The 16,072-nt window shown below is 58.7% G+C and overlaps 1 protein-coding gene across 3 annotated transcripts in view; it reads right to left on the bottom strand.

Annotated features, from left to right (window-relative positions):
• The window catches only part of CDHR4 (cadherin related family member 4), a 32,261-nt gene extending 17,940 nt beyond the window's left edge, over positions 1-14,321 (bottom strand). For all 3 annotated transcript variants that reach the window (XM_050960109.1, XM_050960110.1, XM_050960111.1), the window contains exons 1-7: positions 14,209-14,321; positions 13,754-13,774; positions 9,916-10,118; positions 8,573-8,738; positions 7,629-7,717; positions 7,028-7,123; positions 610-713 (exon numbers count right to left, since the gene is read on the bottom strand). In XM_050960109.1, coding sequence (XP_050816066.1) covers positions 610-713; positions 7,028-7,123; positions 7,629-7,717; positions 8,573-8,738; positions 9,916-10,118; positions 13,754-13,774; positions 14,209-14,263 — 734 coding nt within the window. In that variant the 5' untranslated portion in view covers positions 14,264-14,321. The remainder of the gene's footprint in view (positions 1-609; positions 714-7,027; positions 7,124-7,628; positions 7,718-8,572; positions 8,739-9,915; positions 10,119-13,753; positions 13,775-14,208) is intronic.
• Positions 14,322-16,072: the final 1,751 nt, after the last annotated feature.

Genomic DNA, 16,072 nt, shown 5'->3' with positions numbered 1-16,072 from the left:
ATAAGCATAATACCTGCACACATCACCTGTGCACATCACCCTGTAATCCACACGCCCTGTGACATAGTGGGGATTTTCTTTTGTTGTTTTGTATATGAGCCTATGTGAATCACTGACTCGTTGTGCTAAGTGCACAGCGTGGAAGATCTCGCTGAATGGTCCAAGGTCAGACACAGAAAGGTCGAAGCTATGTAAGCTTCTTGCCCTGGGGACAGTATGCTCAGAGAGAGGAGACTCCCCAAGAGTCCTGACTGGCTTCATAGGGAGTAGTTCCAGAGTATCGCCTCAGTGAGTCCATGACACCACCGCACCCTAAATCCCCACATCCCACAACTCTGTGCCCTATGTCCTGGAAACATCACCCTGTGCCCCACACTCCTGCACCCCATACCGCTGCCCCCCAGCACCCGCGTGCCCCAACTCTGCCTGCCCCACAACTCTGCCCCCTGTGCCCCAAATACTGCACCCCATACCCCTGCACACATCACTGTGCACTCCACATCCCACAGCTCTGCCCCCTGTGCCCTACACCTTGGGAACATTACCCCACACTCTTGCCTCCAGCACCCCGTGACCCACACTTCCACGCCCCACACCCTGTGCCCTTACGTGAAGTTGATGCGGGGGTGGTGGACGGGCAGCACCCTCACTGTCACGGCCCCACTGCAGTTTCTCCCGCTCCTGTCGGTCACCAGGATCTGCAGCCTGAACGCCTGGAGACACAGGTGCTGGGTGAGGCTGGCAGGACCCTGGCCTGGGCCATGCTGCATGGGGTGGTGCCGCTGAGCTCTGGCGCTGCGTTGCAGGCCCATAGGCGAGGGCAGAGAGAGAGCTCGTGGGCTCGGGGGGCCTGAAGCCCCATGGGCACTGATCAGCTCTCCCCAGATGGCTGGAGAGAAGGGGAGCCCCAGAGCCATGGGGGTGCGGGGAGGGAGCCTTGGTCTGGGGAAAGGAGGTGGGGTGTTCTGGGAGGATCCTGGGGGTAGATGGAGTACCCGGGGATGGGGAGTGTGATGCAGTAGTAACTGTCTGTGTGGGGGATGGGAGAGCAGGGGGTGACTTTAGGTGATGGACCATACCTGAGCCTGTAACCTGAGCCAGGCAAGTGGGGAGGGGGAGTCAACACGTTTGCCCGGGAAGCTGGACAAAGGAAGAGAGCCTGCTGGAGAAAGTTAGTCAGTTTCAGTTTTGGGGCTGTGTGGTGGAATTCAGGGAATCCCAAGTTGGGATCTAAGCCCCCTGAATCCCAAGAAGGACCAGATTGAGGGGTCCTGGTTGTGCCTCCAAGCTCTGCTGTAGACTGCATTCCTGTTGTCCAATAAACCTTCTGTTTTACTGGCTGGCTGAGAGTCACTGTGAGTCCCAGGAAGAGGGGTGCACGGCCTGACTCCCCCATACTCCGTGACAACTGGTGTTAGCGGTGGGAACTACTGCACCCCATGGATGGCGCTTTCTGCAGTAAGTAACTGGGGAGCAGTAAAATGAAGGGGTGATTTCAGGAGTGATTAACTCCTGGGACTGTGTGACCAGTGAGAAGGACTTTTGAAGTAACAGGGTTCCCCGCGGAATTGCAGCAAGCAGTCCCAGGGGTGGAGGAGTCTGCAGCTCGACCCTAGCAGAGAGGTGGTGACTTCAAGAAGGGCTGGCACACTAGAGGTCTCCCTGGAAACCGTGGGGAGAGGTGAGCACCTAGGCCTGTGAGTGGCCAGCAGGAAGATGTATGCCAAGTGGCTTAAGTGCGACCTGGTGGAGCTGTGCAAGCAGAGGGTGCTGTGCAGAGGGAGTCTCACCAAAGACCAGCTGATTGCCCAGCTAGAGGAGGGAGATCGCTTGAATGAACTGATCCCTGTCTCTGAGGGAAGCAGCCTGGCAGATGCAGTGCAGGCACCAGTGTCTGTCCCAGCTGGGAGTGGTCAGCCAGCTGCTGAGGGCTTCCCAAGACACCTTCTGCCTATGCCTAGGGGAAGGGCGGGGAGGAGCCCAGCGAATACCGAGGGCACCCATGACACCCCGGCCAGCAGGGGATCCTCCCGGCAAAGTTCGCCGGCCAGCAGGGGATCATCCCGGCAACGCTTGGCATCCGTGGAGTGGAAGCGGCTGGAATGGGAGAAAGAGCTAAAACTGAGAGAGCTGGAGGATAGTGAGAGACAGAGGGAACATGAAGCGAGACAGAGGGAACGTAAAGAACGACAGAGGGAACATGACCGGGAGGAGAAAAAGAGACAGAGGGAACATGACCAGGAAGAGAAAGAGAGACAGCATCATCATGAGCTGGAACTGGCGAGGCAGTGGAGTAGTGGGTCCCCGGCTGCAGTGAGTGAGGGGGCGCCCAGGACTGCGCGGAGCTTTGATATGTGCATCCTGGCCCAGCGTAAGGAGTGGGAGGACACGGATGACTTCCTGGATGCCTTTGAGATGGCCTGCGAGCTGCACCAGGTTGATGCTGCGGACAGGCTCTGGGTTCTCACCCCCTTACTGGACCCCAAAGCCTTGGCATTGTACCGCCAACTGGAAGGGATGGAGAAAGGGGACTACGAACTATTCAAACAGGCCCTATTACGTGAGTTTGGACTGACTCCTGAGATGTACCGAGAGAGGTTCCGGAGTCAATATAAAACCCCTGATGTCTTATATCTGCAGCTAGCCGTCCACATGGAGGGATATGCCAGCAAGTGGGCAGATGGGGCCCAGACAAAAGGGGACCTGGTTAAACTGCTGGTCCTGGAGCAACTGTATGAGTGGTGCCCATCCAACCTGAGGCTGTGGTTGGAGGGACCAAAAGCCAGAGAACCCGCAACATGCAGGGTGGCTGGCTGATGAGTTTGTGAAGAGCTGGTTGGGGGGTGTCAGGGAGGAGTCCCAAAGGAACAGGCCCACCGCGATGCAGAGAGAGTTTCATCTCCCAAAGGGGGAATAGGGAGAAACCCCTCCCAAGGGGAACGCCCAGCGTCAGGGACAACCGACCAATTCGAGGGGACCAACAGGACATGAGCTGCTATTACTGTGGCCAGAGGGGCCACATATGGTCCCAGTGCCCTAGGCTCAAGGACAGACTGAGCAGACCAACCCCACATCAGGTTAACTTGGTAGAGGCCCAGCCGGACGAGGGACAGGCTTCCCAGGCAAGGGGGGCTGGCAGCTTATCAACTGCTCAGGAGAGAGGAGGTCCCCAGGCTGGCTCCTCTGGGGGGTTGGATGCCCCGGACTCAGGGTTCTCGGTTTACAGGGTGGGCGCAGGGCTGTCCCTGTGAAGCGAGTGCCTTGTTCCCCTGGAGGTGGATGGGAGGAAAGTCTATGGATACTGGGACATGGGCGCTGAGGTGACACTGGCCCGGCCCGAGGTGGTGGCCCCAGATCAGGTGATGCCCAACACCTTCCTGACCCTGACGGGGGTGGGTGAGACCCCATTCAAGGTGCCTGTGGCGAGGGTGCATCTGAAATGGGGAGACAAGCAAGGCCCCAAGGAGGTGGGGATGCACCACCATTTGCCCACTGAGGTGTTGATGGGGGGGGATCTAGAGGTCTGGCCAAGCAACCCCCAGAACACCTTAGTCGTGACCCGTAGCCAGAGCTGGCAAGGGGCACTATGCCCTGACCTTGGGAAGGAGGTCACCCCGGAGACACAAAACCCTACCCTGGTGGGGAGGGAACACCCAAGGGCAAGGCTCAGGGGGGCTGTGGCTCCTGACCCAGCCGACGAGAGAGAGCAGGTCCCCATCCCTTCCCCAGCCACCGAGTTCCAGGCCGAGTTGCACAAAGATCCCTCCTTGTGGAGGAGGAGAGGTTGCAAGGAGAGGTTCCTGTGGGAGAAGGGGCTCCTGTACCGAGAATGGGCTCCCCTAGGGGAAGTAGAGGCATGTGGGATCAGGAGGCAGCTGGTGGTTCCCCAGAAGTTTCACCACAAACTGCTGTACCTGGCCCATGACTTCCCTCTTGCAGGACACCAGGGAATCCGGCGCACCAGGCAGAGGCTGCTACAGAACTTTTACTGGCCTGGGGTCTTTACCCATGTCAGACAGTATTGCCAATCCTGTGACCCCTGCTAGAGGGTGGGGAAGGCCCGGGACAAAGGGAAAGCAGCTTTGAGGCCTTTACCCATCATAGAAGAACCTTTCCAGAAGGTGGCCATGGACGTAGTGGGACCTCTCAGCAAGACGACCTGATCGGGGAAGAAATACATTCTGGTGGTGGTAGATTTTGCCACCCGCTACCCCGAGGCGGTGGCCTTGTCCTCTATCGAAGCGGATACTGTGGCAGATGCGCTGCTGACCATTTTCAGCCAAGTGGGGTTCCCCAAGGAAGTCTTAATGGACCAGAGGTCCAACTTTCATGTCGGCCCTACTCCGGTGCTTGTGGGAGAAATGTGGGGTCCAACACAACTGGGCCTCAGTGCATCACCCCCAGTCCAACGGGTTGATGGAAAGGTTCAATGGGACGCTAAAGCTGATGCTAAAAACATTTATGAACCAGCACCCGCAGGATTGGGACAAGTACTTACCTCACCTGCTGTTCGCGTACAGGGAAGTACCCCAGGAATCTACTGGGTTTTCGCCTTTAGAACTGTTGTATGGAAGGCGGGTAAGGGGGCTCCTAGACCTGATGAGAGGCGAATGGGAGGGGAAGGCCACTCCCGATGGAGAGTCAGAGGTGGAGTATATCCTGACCTTCCAGGAAAGACTTGCCGAGCTCATGGGCCTGGCCAGGGAGAATCTGGACCGAGCCCAGAGGAAGCAGAAGGTCTGGTATGACGGCACAGCGTGGGCCCACGCATTCGCCACCAGGGATCAGGTGATGGTTCTCATCCCCCTGAGAAAGAACAAACTCCAGCCCACCTGAGAAGGGCCCTTCAAGGTTGTCAAGCAACTAAATGAGATAAATTATGTGGTGGAGCTGTCGAATCGAGCGCACCACCGCCGGCTGTACCATGTGAACATGATGAAGCCATATTATGAAAGGGGGAATGTGGTGTTGGCCGTGTGTGGACATTGGGAGGAGCAGGGAGATGACCCTTTAATAGGTCTATTCCCTGGGACAACAGCTGGTTCCCCCCTGGAAGCAATTCCCCTCTCTGATCAGCTGATCCTGGCCCAGCACGCTGAGATCAAAGGAGTGCTGCATCTGTACCAACAGCTGTTTTCCAACCAGCCTGGAAGCACTAATTTGACTGTTCACCGAGTGGAAACCAGATCGCATCCTCCTATAAGATGCCCCCCTTTCCAAGTTACAGGGGAAACTGCTCAGGACCTGGAAAGAGAGGTCAGGGACATGCTGGCTTTGGGGGTGATCCAGCCGTCTTCCACCCCTTGGGCCTCACCAGTGTTGCTGGTCCCCAAAAGGGATGGGTCAATCCGGTTCTGTGAGGACTATCAAAAGCTCAATGCCATCATGGTATCCAATGCCTACACAATGCCCAGGACTGATGAGCTCCTGGACAAGCTGGGAGGCGCTCGGTACCTCACCACTATGGATCTTACCAAGGGCTACTGGCAAGTGCCGCTGGATGCAGATGCCAGGCTGAAATCGGCCTTTATCACCCCTCTGGGGCTCTACGAGTTTCTGACCCTGCTTTTTGGCCTCAAGGGAGCGCTGGCCACCTTCCAGCACCTGGTGGATCAGCTACTAAGGGGGATGGAGAGTTTTGCCGTGGTCTATCTTGACAACATCTGTGTCTTTAGCCAGACCTGGGAGGACCACGTGTCCCAGGTTAGACAAGTGCTGCACCGACTCCGAGAGGCTGGGTTAACCATAAAGGCTGAGAAGTGCAATGTGGGTATGGCTGAAGTATCTTATCTGGGCCATCGGGTGGGGAGTGGCTGCCTAAAGCCGGGACCACCCAAGGTGGAGGTGATCAGAGACTGGCCCACTCCCCAAACCAAAAAGCAAGTCCAAGCCTTTATTGGGATGGCAGGGTACTATCGAAGGTTCGCGCCCCACTTTAGTGCCATAGCTGCCCCCATCACTGAGCTGTGCAAGAAGGGGAAGCCAGACAAGGTGGTCTGGACCGAGCAGTGCCAGGAGGCTTGCCAGGTGCTGAAGGAGGCTCTGGTTAGTGGCCCAGTTCTGGCAAACCCAGACTTTGACAAGCCCTTTATGGTGTTCACCGACGTCTCAGACATGGGACTGGGGGTGGTGTTAATGCAGAAGGATGAAAAGGAGGAGAGACACCCCATCGTGTGTCTGAGCAAGAAGTTGCTACCCCGGGAGCAGAACTACGCAGTCATCGAGAAGGAATGCCTGGCCATGGTATGGGCCCTTAAGAAACTAGAGCCATATCTCTTTGGGTGACACTTCACCGTGTACACCGACCACTCTCCCCTGACCTGGCTGCACCAGATGAAAGGAGCCAACGCCAAGCTCCTGAGGCGGAGCCTGCTCCTGCAGGATTATGACATGGACATGGTCCATGTAAAGGGAAGTGCCAACCTGATAGCAGATGCGTTGTCCCGGAGAGGGGGCCCTGAACTTCCCCAGGTCACTGGGCAGAGTGACCCCGCTCAGTTCAGTCTCGAAGTGGGGAGAGATGTGATGCAGTAGGGACTGTCTGTGTGGGGGATAGGAGAGCAGGGGGTGACTTTAGGTGATGGACCATACCTGAGCCTGTAACCTGAGCCAGGCACGGGGGAGGGGGAATCAACACCTTTGCCCGGGAAGCTGGACAAAGGAAGAGAGCCTGCTGGAGAGGGTTAGTCAGTTTCAGTTTTGGGGCTGTGTGGTGGAATTCAGGGAATCCCAAGCTGGGATCTAAGCTCCCTGAACCCCCAGAAGGACCAGATTGAGGGGTCCTGGTTGTGCCTCCAAGCTCTGCTGTAGACTGCGTTCCTGTTGTCCAATGAATCTTCTGTTTTACTGGCTGGCTGAGAGTCACTGTGAGTCCCAAGAAGAGGGGTGCACGGCCTGACTCCCCCATACTCCGTGACAGGGGGTTCTCAGGGAGGGCATGCCCCAGAAGCAGGCCTGGGGGTGACGGGCTTACCCTGAGAAGGCAGGGCTGGAGGCTGCCCAAACAGGGGCAGACCCTAGCACTCACCTGGCCGGCATGGGCTGGGATGAAGCCTGATCCTGGTGCCAGCACCTGTCCGCTGTGGTCGATGGTGAGGGGCGTGTCATTGTCTTTTATGGTGAACTGCCATGGAGAGAGGGGCTGAGCCAAAGAACCAGATACCCCTTACCGAGATCCCCAGCTCAGAACAGCCCCTCCCTAACCACTGGGTCCCATTGGACCAGATCCTCCCCTGCCACTGGGCACCTCGGATTCTCCCCATCCCCACAATCCCTCCCCGCCACTGAGCTCCATCAGATCCCCCTGCCCCCACAGTTCTCCCCCTCCACTGGGCCCTGTTGGATCCCTCCGCACCTACAGCCACTCCCCCGCTACAGCCACTCCCCCCCAACTGGACCCTGATGGATCCCCACACCCCCACAGTCCCTCGCCCACCACTGGGCCCTGTTGGATCCCCCTTCCCCTACAGCACCTCCCCTGCCACTGGGCCCCATCCAATACTCCTGCCCCCACAGCCTCTCCCCCACCCCGGGCCCTGTCAGACCCCCGCCCCCTAGACTCAGGCTGTGCAGGGCCATCCCATAGCACTCATTCAGGGATGGGAGGCCAGGCCCAGCTCCATGCTCACCCTCAGCCCGCTAGCCAGCCGCTGCAGGACCACAGTGTAGATAGGCGTCAGGGGTGCCACATCCTCTGGGACTTGCACCAGCTCCCCCACTGCAGCAAAGCACAGAGCTAGGCGAGTGGGCTCAGAGGCTGCTCCACCCGCCCTGGACCCACCTCCCCACACTCTGCACTGGGTCCCATTGGCCAAGAGCAGAAAGAGCCAGGAGGAGAGTCCTGTTAGCACCAGAAGTGCCCCCTCTGCCCTGGTAGGGCTCCCCATCCTGGCCTGGATCCCCAATGCCCCTGGCAGCACTGGGCACAAAGCACAGGTGCTGGGCACAGGGGTTGGGCAGGGGAGATCACTTGGGTCAGAGTGCAGGGGCTGAGTGGGGCAGAGGGCAGGGGTTGGGCAGGTGAGAGTGCAGGGGTGGGGCAGGGCAGAGCTCAGGGGCAGGGCAGAGCGCAGGACCTGAGCATGGGAAAGTCCTGGGCTCAGAGCGCAGAGGCTGGGTGGGGCAGAGCTCTGGGCACAGGGGCTGGGCACAGAGCACAGGGGTTGGGTAGGAAATAATGCAGGGGCAGGGCGGGACAGAGCACTGGGGCTGGTCAGGGAAGAGCGCTGGGCTCAGAGCACAGGGGCTGGGTGGGGCAGAGTGCAAGGGGTGGGCAGGCAGGAGAGAGCACTGGGACTGGGAAGTAGAGTGCGCAGGGGCTGAGCACAGAGCGCAGGGGCTGGGTGGGACAGAGCACTAGGGCTGGGCTGGGCACACAGCACAGGGGCTGGGCAGGGCAGAGCACAGGGCCTGGCTGGGGCAGAGCACTGGGGCTGGGCAGGGCTGAGTGCAGGGCCAGGCTGAGGCAGAGCACTGGGACTGGGCAAGGGAGTACAGGGGCTGAGCAGGGAAGTACAGGGGCTGGGCACAGAGCGCAGGGGCTGGGCATGGCAGAGCACAGGGTGGGCCTTACCTTGGCTAGCAAACCTGGCCATGCACTGGGGGGGCCCATCCACCGTGTGGACCTGGACGAAGAGCTGGCCATTGGCAGGTGTCTCACCTGGGCAGGTGGCCTCCAGGGTCAGTGTGTACTGATTGACCTGCAGAGCGTCTAGCGCCGCACTGGGGCTCAGCGTGATCTAGCAGAAACCCCAGCACTCAGCAGGCTCTGGCACCGAGCACAGGCTATGCCAGCCTCCCCCATTCAGCGGGCCCTGCCCCTGACCCCACATGGAACGGGGCCCTGCCTCCTCCCAATCCCACATGGAACCAGTCTCTGCCTCCGACCCTGCATGTAATGGGGCCCCGCCCTCAACCCCACATGTAATGGGGCCCTGCCCAGAATCCTGCAGGTAAGAGTGTCCTGCCTTCCCCCTGACCCCACATGAAACGGGGCCCTGACCCTGCATGTAACAGGGCCCTGCCCTCAACCCCGCATGTCAGAGAGGCCCCGCCCCTGACCCCGCATGCAGCGAGGGCTCCTGTTCCAGACTTCCCAGCCTCAGACCCGGCCCGCAGCCCCCTCCTAGTCCCCCTGTGTCTCCCTCTTTGCCCTTCTCTCACCCCTGGGTGCCATAAAGGGAATGGGCCTGCTCCTTACAAGAGCAGATCCCTGGGTCCCCTTGGAACCATGGGGAGCCCCTGGTGGAGGCCGTGCAGGCTCTGCTCCCTGTGGCTCTGCTGCTAGCCTGCTGTCCCCAGGGAGTGGGGGGGGGGCGGAGAGGGGGCAGGGACTTGGGCGCTGCACGCACTGGGCCAGCAGGAGCTTGGGGCTGGGACCTGGCACTGCACAGGATGGGCTCTGGGCCATTGACGCCAAGGGGTGCCAGGAGCCAGTGGACTGGCAGCCAGGGCTGTGTGTCTGAAATACCCACCTTGCCCTTCCAGGATGCTGGGCGCCAGGCTGGTGCAACCCTGCTGGGCACAGCTCCTAGGCCTGCGCTGGCAAAGATGCTGACTGGCTCAGAATGGGCCTTTGGCTCAGAGGCTGGGGGAGCTGGCTGTGTGTGGACTGGCCTGCCCAGGACCCTGGCGCCTGGGTCTTCACTGCCCAGCATCCTGTACCGCCCTCAGGGGGTGCACATACCCCTCCCTCGCCCCTAGGGGCAGAGTAACAGCGCATCGGCCCCTTGTTCCCATTGCAGATCCTGTCCCCACTGAGCCCAGACCTCCAGGCCGGCCTTGCCCTGGCCTAACGCTGCCGGTGTCTGGGGTCTGCACCTGCCAGCACAGCCCCACAGGGCACTTCCAGGCTGGGCTGCCTTGCCAGCGGGGCCTAGGTCTGTCCTCCTGGGGACTGTGGATGGCAGCACGTACCTGCACGCTGTAGTGTACAGTTGGGCTCATGTGGTGGGTGATGGTGGGTTGGTTAAAGAAGGAAGTCGGGGGGGTGCTCTGCAGGGTGGGGGCAGAGGTGAGGACGCTGCTCTCATTCTGGCAGGTCAAGTTGAACTCCATGATGATCGTACCCGGTTCTGCACTCTCCATCACACTCACTGTGGTGGGCAGGCCGGACAGCACTGGCACAGAGAGGTGCAGAATGAGCCCATCCAGCCCTCGCCACAGCGGGCACCCATGAAACCCCCAGAGCAGCAGGGACAGCTGTGTGTGTGTGGCTGCACCTGTGCCCATGGGTGCCTGCGTGGACAGGGTCTGGGCCATGCCACCCCACACCTGTGCGGGCTGTGCGGCTAATGACAAGTGAGAAGAGGTGATAGCGCTGTCCAGTGTTGTGGGGGGATCAGGGGAACGGAGTGAGAGGGGGTGCACTGTCCAGGGGGGCAGTGGAAGAAAGAGAGCGCTGTCCAGGGAAGTGGAGGGAGAGGGGGAGTGTGGCCTGAGGGGGAGGGAGAGGGACTGCTGTCCAGGGGGAAGGAGGGGGAGAGGGAGCATGTCCAGGAGGATGGAGGGAGAGGGGGAGTGCTGTTCGAGGGGGATCAGTGGGGAGGGGGAGTGCTTTCTAGTCCGAGAGGGAAGGAAGGGGGAGGGAGAGCGCTGTCCAGGGGGGGCAGAGAAGGAGGGGGGCACTGTCCACAGGAATGGAGCAGGTGGGGGAGCGCTGTCAGAGGGTGAGACATTATGAGTGTAATATAACATAACATATAATATCTCATTGAAAGGTGATACAGGGCCAGAAAGAATTAATTAACTCACAGATTAACATGACCCATGGCCAAACTTTAAAGACTTGTTAGGAAGATATGTAAATGAATAGAGCTTTGAAATGCAAGCCTGCAGTGTAAGAGATAGAATGGTAGCTGTTTGTTCAGGTCTTGTGATGTAAGAAAACAAGTCTTGTCATGGCTTTGATGCAAAGATTTTAAAAGAGGAGTATTAATATTTAGGAAGACACTTGAGTGAAACAGTATTATTGTCTCTCTGTCTCTTCGAAGATTGTGGTAACCTGTACTGTTTAATGGATAAATTATCCTGTGCTAATTGCCATGATATTTGGGAGAAGGAAAGTTAAGCCTATTGTTTTTTCAGGCCAAAAGGCTGCTGGAAATGTATAAAAACCCTGGGACATGATCCATTTTCATCTTAGATCTGCTTTGGGTTTCAAGAAGGGGAAACCCTAAGCCATAAGAATTGAGTCCCCAGTCACTGACTGGAGTCACCCTGAATATGGACATTGGACTATAACCTATGGAGTATTTCTAAAAGAACATTTGGCAACTATAAACTGACCATCTCTGCTATGTATCTGGACCTCAAGAAATTGAACTCAAATCTGTATGTATATTTATCTTTCAACCAACTCCGTTTTCTTTTTTAATAAATTTCAGTTTAGTTAATAAGAATTGGCTATAAGCATGTATTTTGGGTAAGATCTAAATTATAATTTGATCTGGGTCTGGGGCTTGGCCCTTTGGGATCAGGAGAACCTTTTTTCTTTTACTGGGATATTGGTTTTCATACCCATTCAGCCCTCTAACGAGTGGCACTGGTGGTGATACTGGGAAACTGGAGTGTCTAAGGGAATTGCTTGTATGACATCTGGATAGCCAGTGGGGTAAAACCAAAGTCTTCTCTGTTTGGCTGGTTTGGTTTGCCTTGTTGTGCAAAGGAACCCCAGCCTTGGGCTGTGATTGCCCTGCTCTAAGCAATTTGTCCTGAATTGGTACTCTCAGATGCGTCCCATCAACGGCAGCATCATTACAGAGGAGGTGGAGGGAAAAGGGGAGCACTGTCTAGGGGGACGGAGAGGGAGGTGTCCGAGGGCGCAGAGGGAGCACTGATCAGGGGGCAGAGGGAGAGGGGGAGGAGGATGGAGGGTGAGGGAGAGTGTGGGCCAAGGGAGCAGAGTTGGAGGGGGAGCACTGTCCAAGGGGAAAGAAGGGCAGGTGGAGCGTTGATCAGGGGGCGGAGGGAGAGGGGGAGTGTGGGCCAAGGGGCGGAGAGAGAGGGGTAGTGCTGTCCAGGGGGAGGGAGAGGGAGCGCTGTCCATGGGGTGGACAGAGGGGGGAGCCCTGTCTGAGGGGGCGGAGGGAGAGGGGAAGCACTGTCTGAGGGGGCAGATGGAGAGGGGGAGCACTGTCTGAGGGGGCAAAGCGGGGAGTGCTGTCCAGGAGGGCAGAGAGGGAGGGGGAATGCTGTCCAAGGCAATAGAGGGAGATGGGAAGCTCTGTCCAGGGGGCAGAGGAAGATGGGAAGCGCAGTCCAAGGGAGCGGATGGAGAAGGGGAGTGCTGTCCAGCGGATGAAGGGAGAGGAGGAGCTCTGTCCAGGGGCAGAGGGAGAGGGGGACCACTGTCCAAGGGAGTGGATGGAGAAGGGGAGCACTATCCAGAGGCAGGGACGGAGATCTCTGTCTAGGTGGGGAGGAGTGAGAGAGGGAGAGCTGTCTAGCAGGGCAGAGGGAGACAGGAAGCACTGTCTGAGGGGGTGGAGAGTAGAGGGAGCACAGTCCAGGTGGCGGAGGGATAGGGTGTGACGAAGTGGGGATTCTCCCTATTATGTAGTATGTGAGCCTATGTGAGTCTTACTGTTTTACATGAATGCTGTGCGTACCTCAGTTTCTCTGTGTATTGCATCAATGTCTAGGTGGTGGGAATAAGGGGGTATGACTTTTGCAGGGGATTTTCCAGCTGCTTGCACTAATGCTATGGCTGGCCCTTCGTAACCTGAGACTCAGGATGGGGATCCGACCAGGTGACTCTTGGCCTGGGAAGCGGGACAAAGGCGAAGCAACGGGCAGAGCTGGGGCCAGGCAGCTGGAAGCAAGTCAGTCTCTGCTGGCTTGGGGCACAGGGGGAGGACCAGAGCCTTGGCTCTGGGCTCCACTGCCCACAAGATGGACTTGGCTGAAAGTCACTGATTTCTGTGCTAACAAGTTCTCTTCTATGCTGTGTTCCTGTTGACTAATAAACTTTCTGTTTTACCAGTTGGCTGAGAGTCACGTCTGACTGTGGAGTTGGGGTGCAGGGCCCTCTGGCTTCCCCAGGAGCCCCACCCAGGCGGATTCACTGCGGGAAGCGCACTGTGGAAGGGGATGCTGAATGCTCTGAGGTCAGACCCAGGAAGGTGGAAGCTGTATGAACTTCTTGCCCTGGAGACAGTATGCTCAGAGAGAGGACGCTCCCCGAGAGTCCTGACTGGCTTCATATGGAATAGTTCCAGAGCATCACCCGGGGACTCTGTGACAGACGGGGAGGGCTGTCTGAGGTTGGCGGAGAGAGAGGGGGAGTGCTGTCCAAGGGGGCGAACAGGGAGAAGGAGCTCTGTCCCGGGGGCTGAGGGAATGGGGGAGTGTAGGCTAAGGGAATGGAGGGGGTGGGGAGTGCTGTCCTAGGGGGCAGACAGGGAGAGGTAGCACTGTCCAAAGGGGCGGAGGGAGGGGGGAGATGTGTGAGGGGGCAGAGGTGGAAGGGGAGCACTGTCCCAGGGGATAGAGGTAGAGGGGGAGCACTGTCCGGGGGAAGGAGGGAGAGGGGGCACGCTGTCCAATGGGGCAGAGGGGGAGCACTGTTGTGGGGGTGGAGACGGAAGGGGAGTGCTGTCCAAGTGGGTGGACAAGGGAGGGGGAGCATACACCTGGCACACATGCGCATGGGCACACACACACACACACACACACACACACACACCTGGGCACACATCCAGGCATGTGGGCCACTAGGGTTGCTGGTGGCAGTTCCTGGCCACTCCGTTCTTACCTGTGGTGCTGACGAAGGCCCCTGGAAGCAGAAGGAGACACTGTTATCCAAGATGGCTCATGCCTATTGCTGTCCAGCCAAGACTTGCAGCTTCTCCCAACCTCTGGCACCCCTCCCTGGATGGGCAGCTCCTCAACACTGACTTCACCCTGTGGGGACCCAATCGGTGCAATGGGACATTGGCTGCGTTGGCTTCATGGGGTAGGGGCTGCCAGTGCCATTGGGCTCATGTGGTGCTGGGTCCCTGGGGCGCGGGACTGCCACTGCCATGGGGCTCAGGCAGTGCTGGCTTCTTGGGGTAGGAGGGCTGCCGGTGACACAGTTTTGGCTGTGCTGGCTCCCTGGGGCAGAGCCATGCCCTCCACCTGCCTTCAGCACCAGGGTAAGGGAGGTTGGAAGGTGGATTCCCCCTGTTACCAAGTGGGTGGCCCATCGCTCAGTACCGAGCTGCCTACCTGTGGCACAGAGGGCCAGGAGCAGCAGGAAGTACTGGTGCCCATGCGGCTCCATGAGTCCTCCAGGGGGAGTTCTGAGAGACTGGAAGCAGCTCAGCTCAGCTCTGCCTGCTCTTGTTTGGGAAGCCAGAGCAGGTTGCCAGGCTGTTGCTATAGATGCTGGGCAGCGCCCAGTGCAGCACCCATACACCCGGGCCCCAGCTGCACTCAGGAACACACCGTCCGTCCACACAGAGACAGCCCCAGACAGGGCACCCGCCCTTAACCTGGGGTCTGCACCTCCTGCCCCATGAGCCTCCCCTAGCCCAACTAAGCTCTGGTGTCTGTGCCCCCACCCCAGGGGCCTCCCCCAACCCAGCCGAGCTCTGGTGTCTGTGCCTCCCACCCCAGGGGTCCGCTCCAGGCCAGCTGAGCCCTTGGATCTGTGTCCCCTGCCCCAGGGGATCCCACAGCACAGCCCTGGAGTCTGCACCTCCCACTCCAGGGACCTCCCCCGACCCAGCCAAGCTCAGTGGTCTGTGCTCCCTGTCCCGGGGGCTCCCCCAGCCCAGCCGAGCCCTGGGATCTGCACCTCCCACCCAAGGGGCCTCCCCCAGCCCTGAGGTCTGCACCACCCACCCCAGGGACCTGCCCCAGCCCAGCCCAGCCCTAGGGTCTGTCTCACCACAACAGGGACTTTTCTCCCATGAGCACAGGTTGAGCCCTGGGGTGAGGAGCCCTTCTTCTCCTCCCCTGCCTGTGCCCCAGGCCCATCCAGCTCCCTGCAGAGACTGCTGGGTGGCAGATTGATGGGGAAGCTTGGGCTGGGCAGACCCACACTGATCCTTGACTCCCAGAGCTCTAGGAAAGCTCTGCCCAGCCTTCGCCCCAAAGCAAGCCTCCTTTGTGGGACTGCCCATCCCAAGCAGCCCTCTTTTGGGGCCCATTGCTCTCCTAGCTAGGCTGCATCAATGCCCACCTGCACATGTGGGGAGGTCCATAGCGGGCTTGGAGCACCATGTCCACTCCCCTCAGCCAGGAAGGAGCTTCCCCCAGGCTAGGCCTTTGGATCAGTTCAGCTCATGCTTAGTTCTTTGGCTTCTTCCCCATAAGCTGCAGCAAGCACCCTGCTGGGGTGAGGCAGGACCCTGTGGGGCTCCAGAGCCAGGCTGGCCCATAGCCCTGCCACAAGCACAACAGGCTGAGCTGTGCCCAGGAGAGGAGAAACAGCTGGCTTCTGGAAGAGGCTGGTTGCTCTCTCTGGGGACTAAGGAGGGATCAGAGCGGCAGAGCCCAAGGCAAGGCTGGTGGGCTGCCCTGGCATGACCAGCGTGGGCGATGCTGAAGCCTGCTGGCTCGGTGCTGGCTGCATCTGACTAAGAACCCATCTCCATTTGAAACCACTTCCTAGGGTTCTTTGGCTGCTTTAGTCCCAGCTGAGGGAACAAGTCTCCCCCAGGCATCTATCTCAGCTGCACTCGCTGGGCAGAGGTCATGGGGCAAAGCAGGAGGGCCTCAGTCCAGAGGCTTGGGGCCAGGAGATGGTTGTGATGAAGTGGGAATTTTCTGTAATATTTTTTGAGTCCTGGTTGTGCCTCAGTTTCCCCTCTATGTGGCATTACCACCTACTGGGTGGAAAGGGGCTGTTTGCTCTCAAGGCAGATGGAGAGACCTAGATCTGGGTGTCACCTGACTATCTGGGTCTTAGGTCCCATATCAATTCTAATTTTGAGAATACAAGGGCAGATCCAATTGCCCAGACATTGACACTTAGCAAGCATTGCCCCAGAGGGAAATGGACTTCCCTGCCTCTCACCAGCAAAGGAGACAAAAGCCTGGGGAAGCATTGGGTGGCTGTGTGATGATATGGGGATTTTCATGGGAA

The sequence above is a fragment of the Gopherus flavomarginatus genome, chromosome 6 (assembly GCF_025201925.1).
Source record: "Gopherus flavomarginatus isolate rGopFla2 chromosome 6, rGopFla2.mat.asm, whole genome shotgun sequence".
In the NCBI taxonomy this organism is placed as follows: domain Eukaryota; kingdom Metazoa; phylum Chordata; order Testudines; family Testudinidae; genus Gopherus; species Gopherus flavomarginatus.
This window is presented reverse-complemented; position numbering and strand designations above follow the sequence as displayed.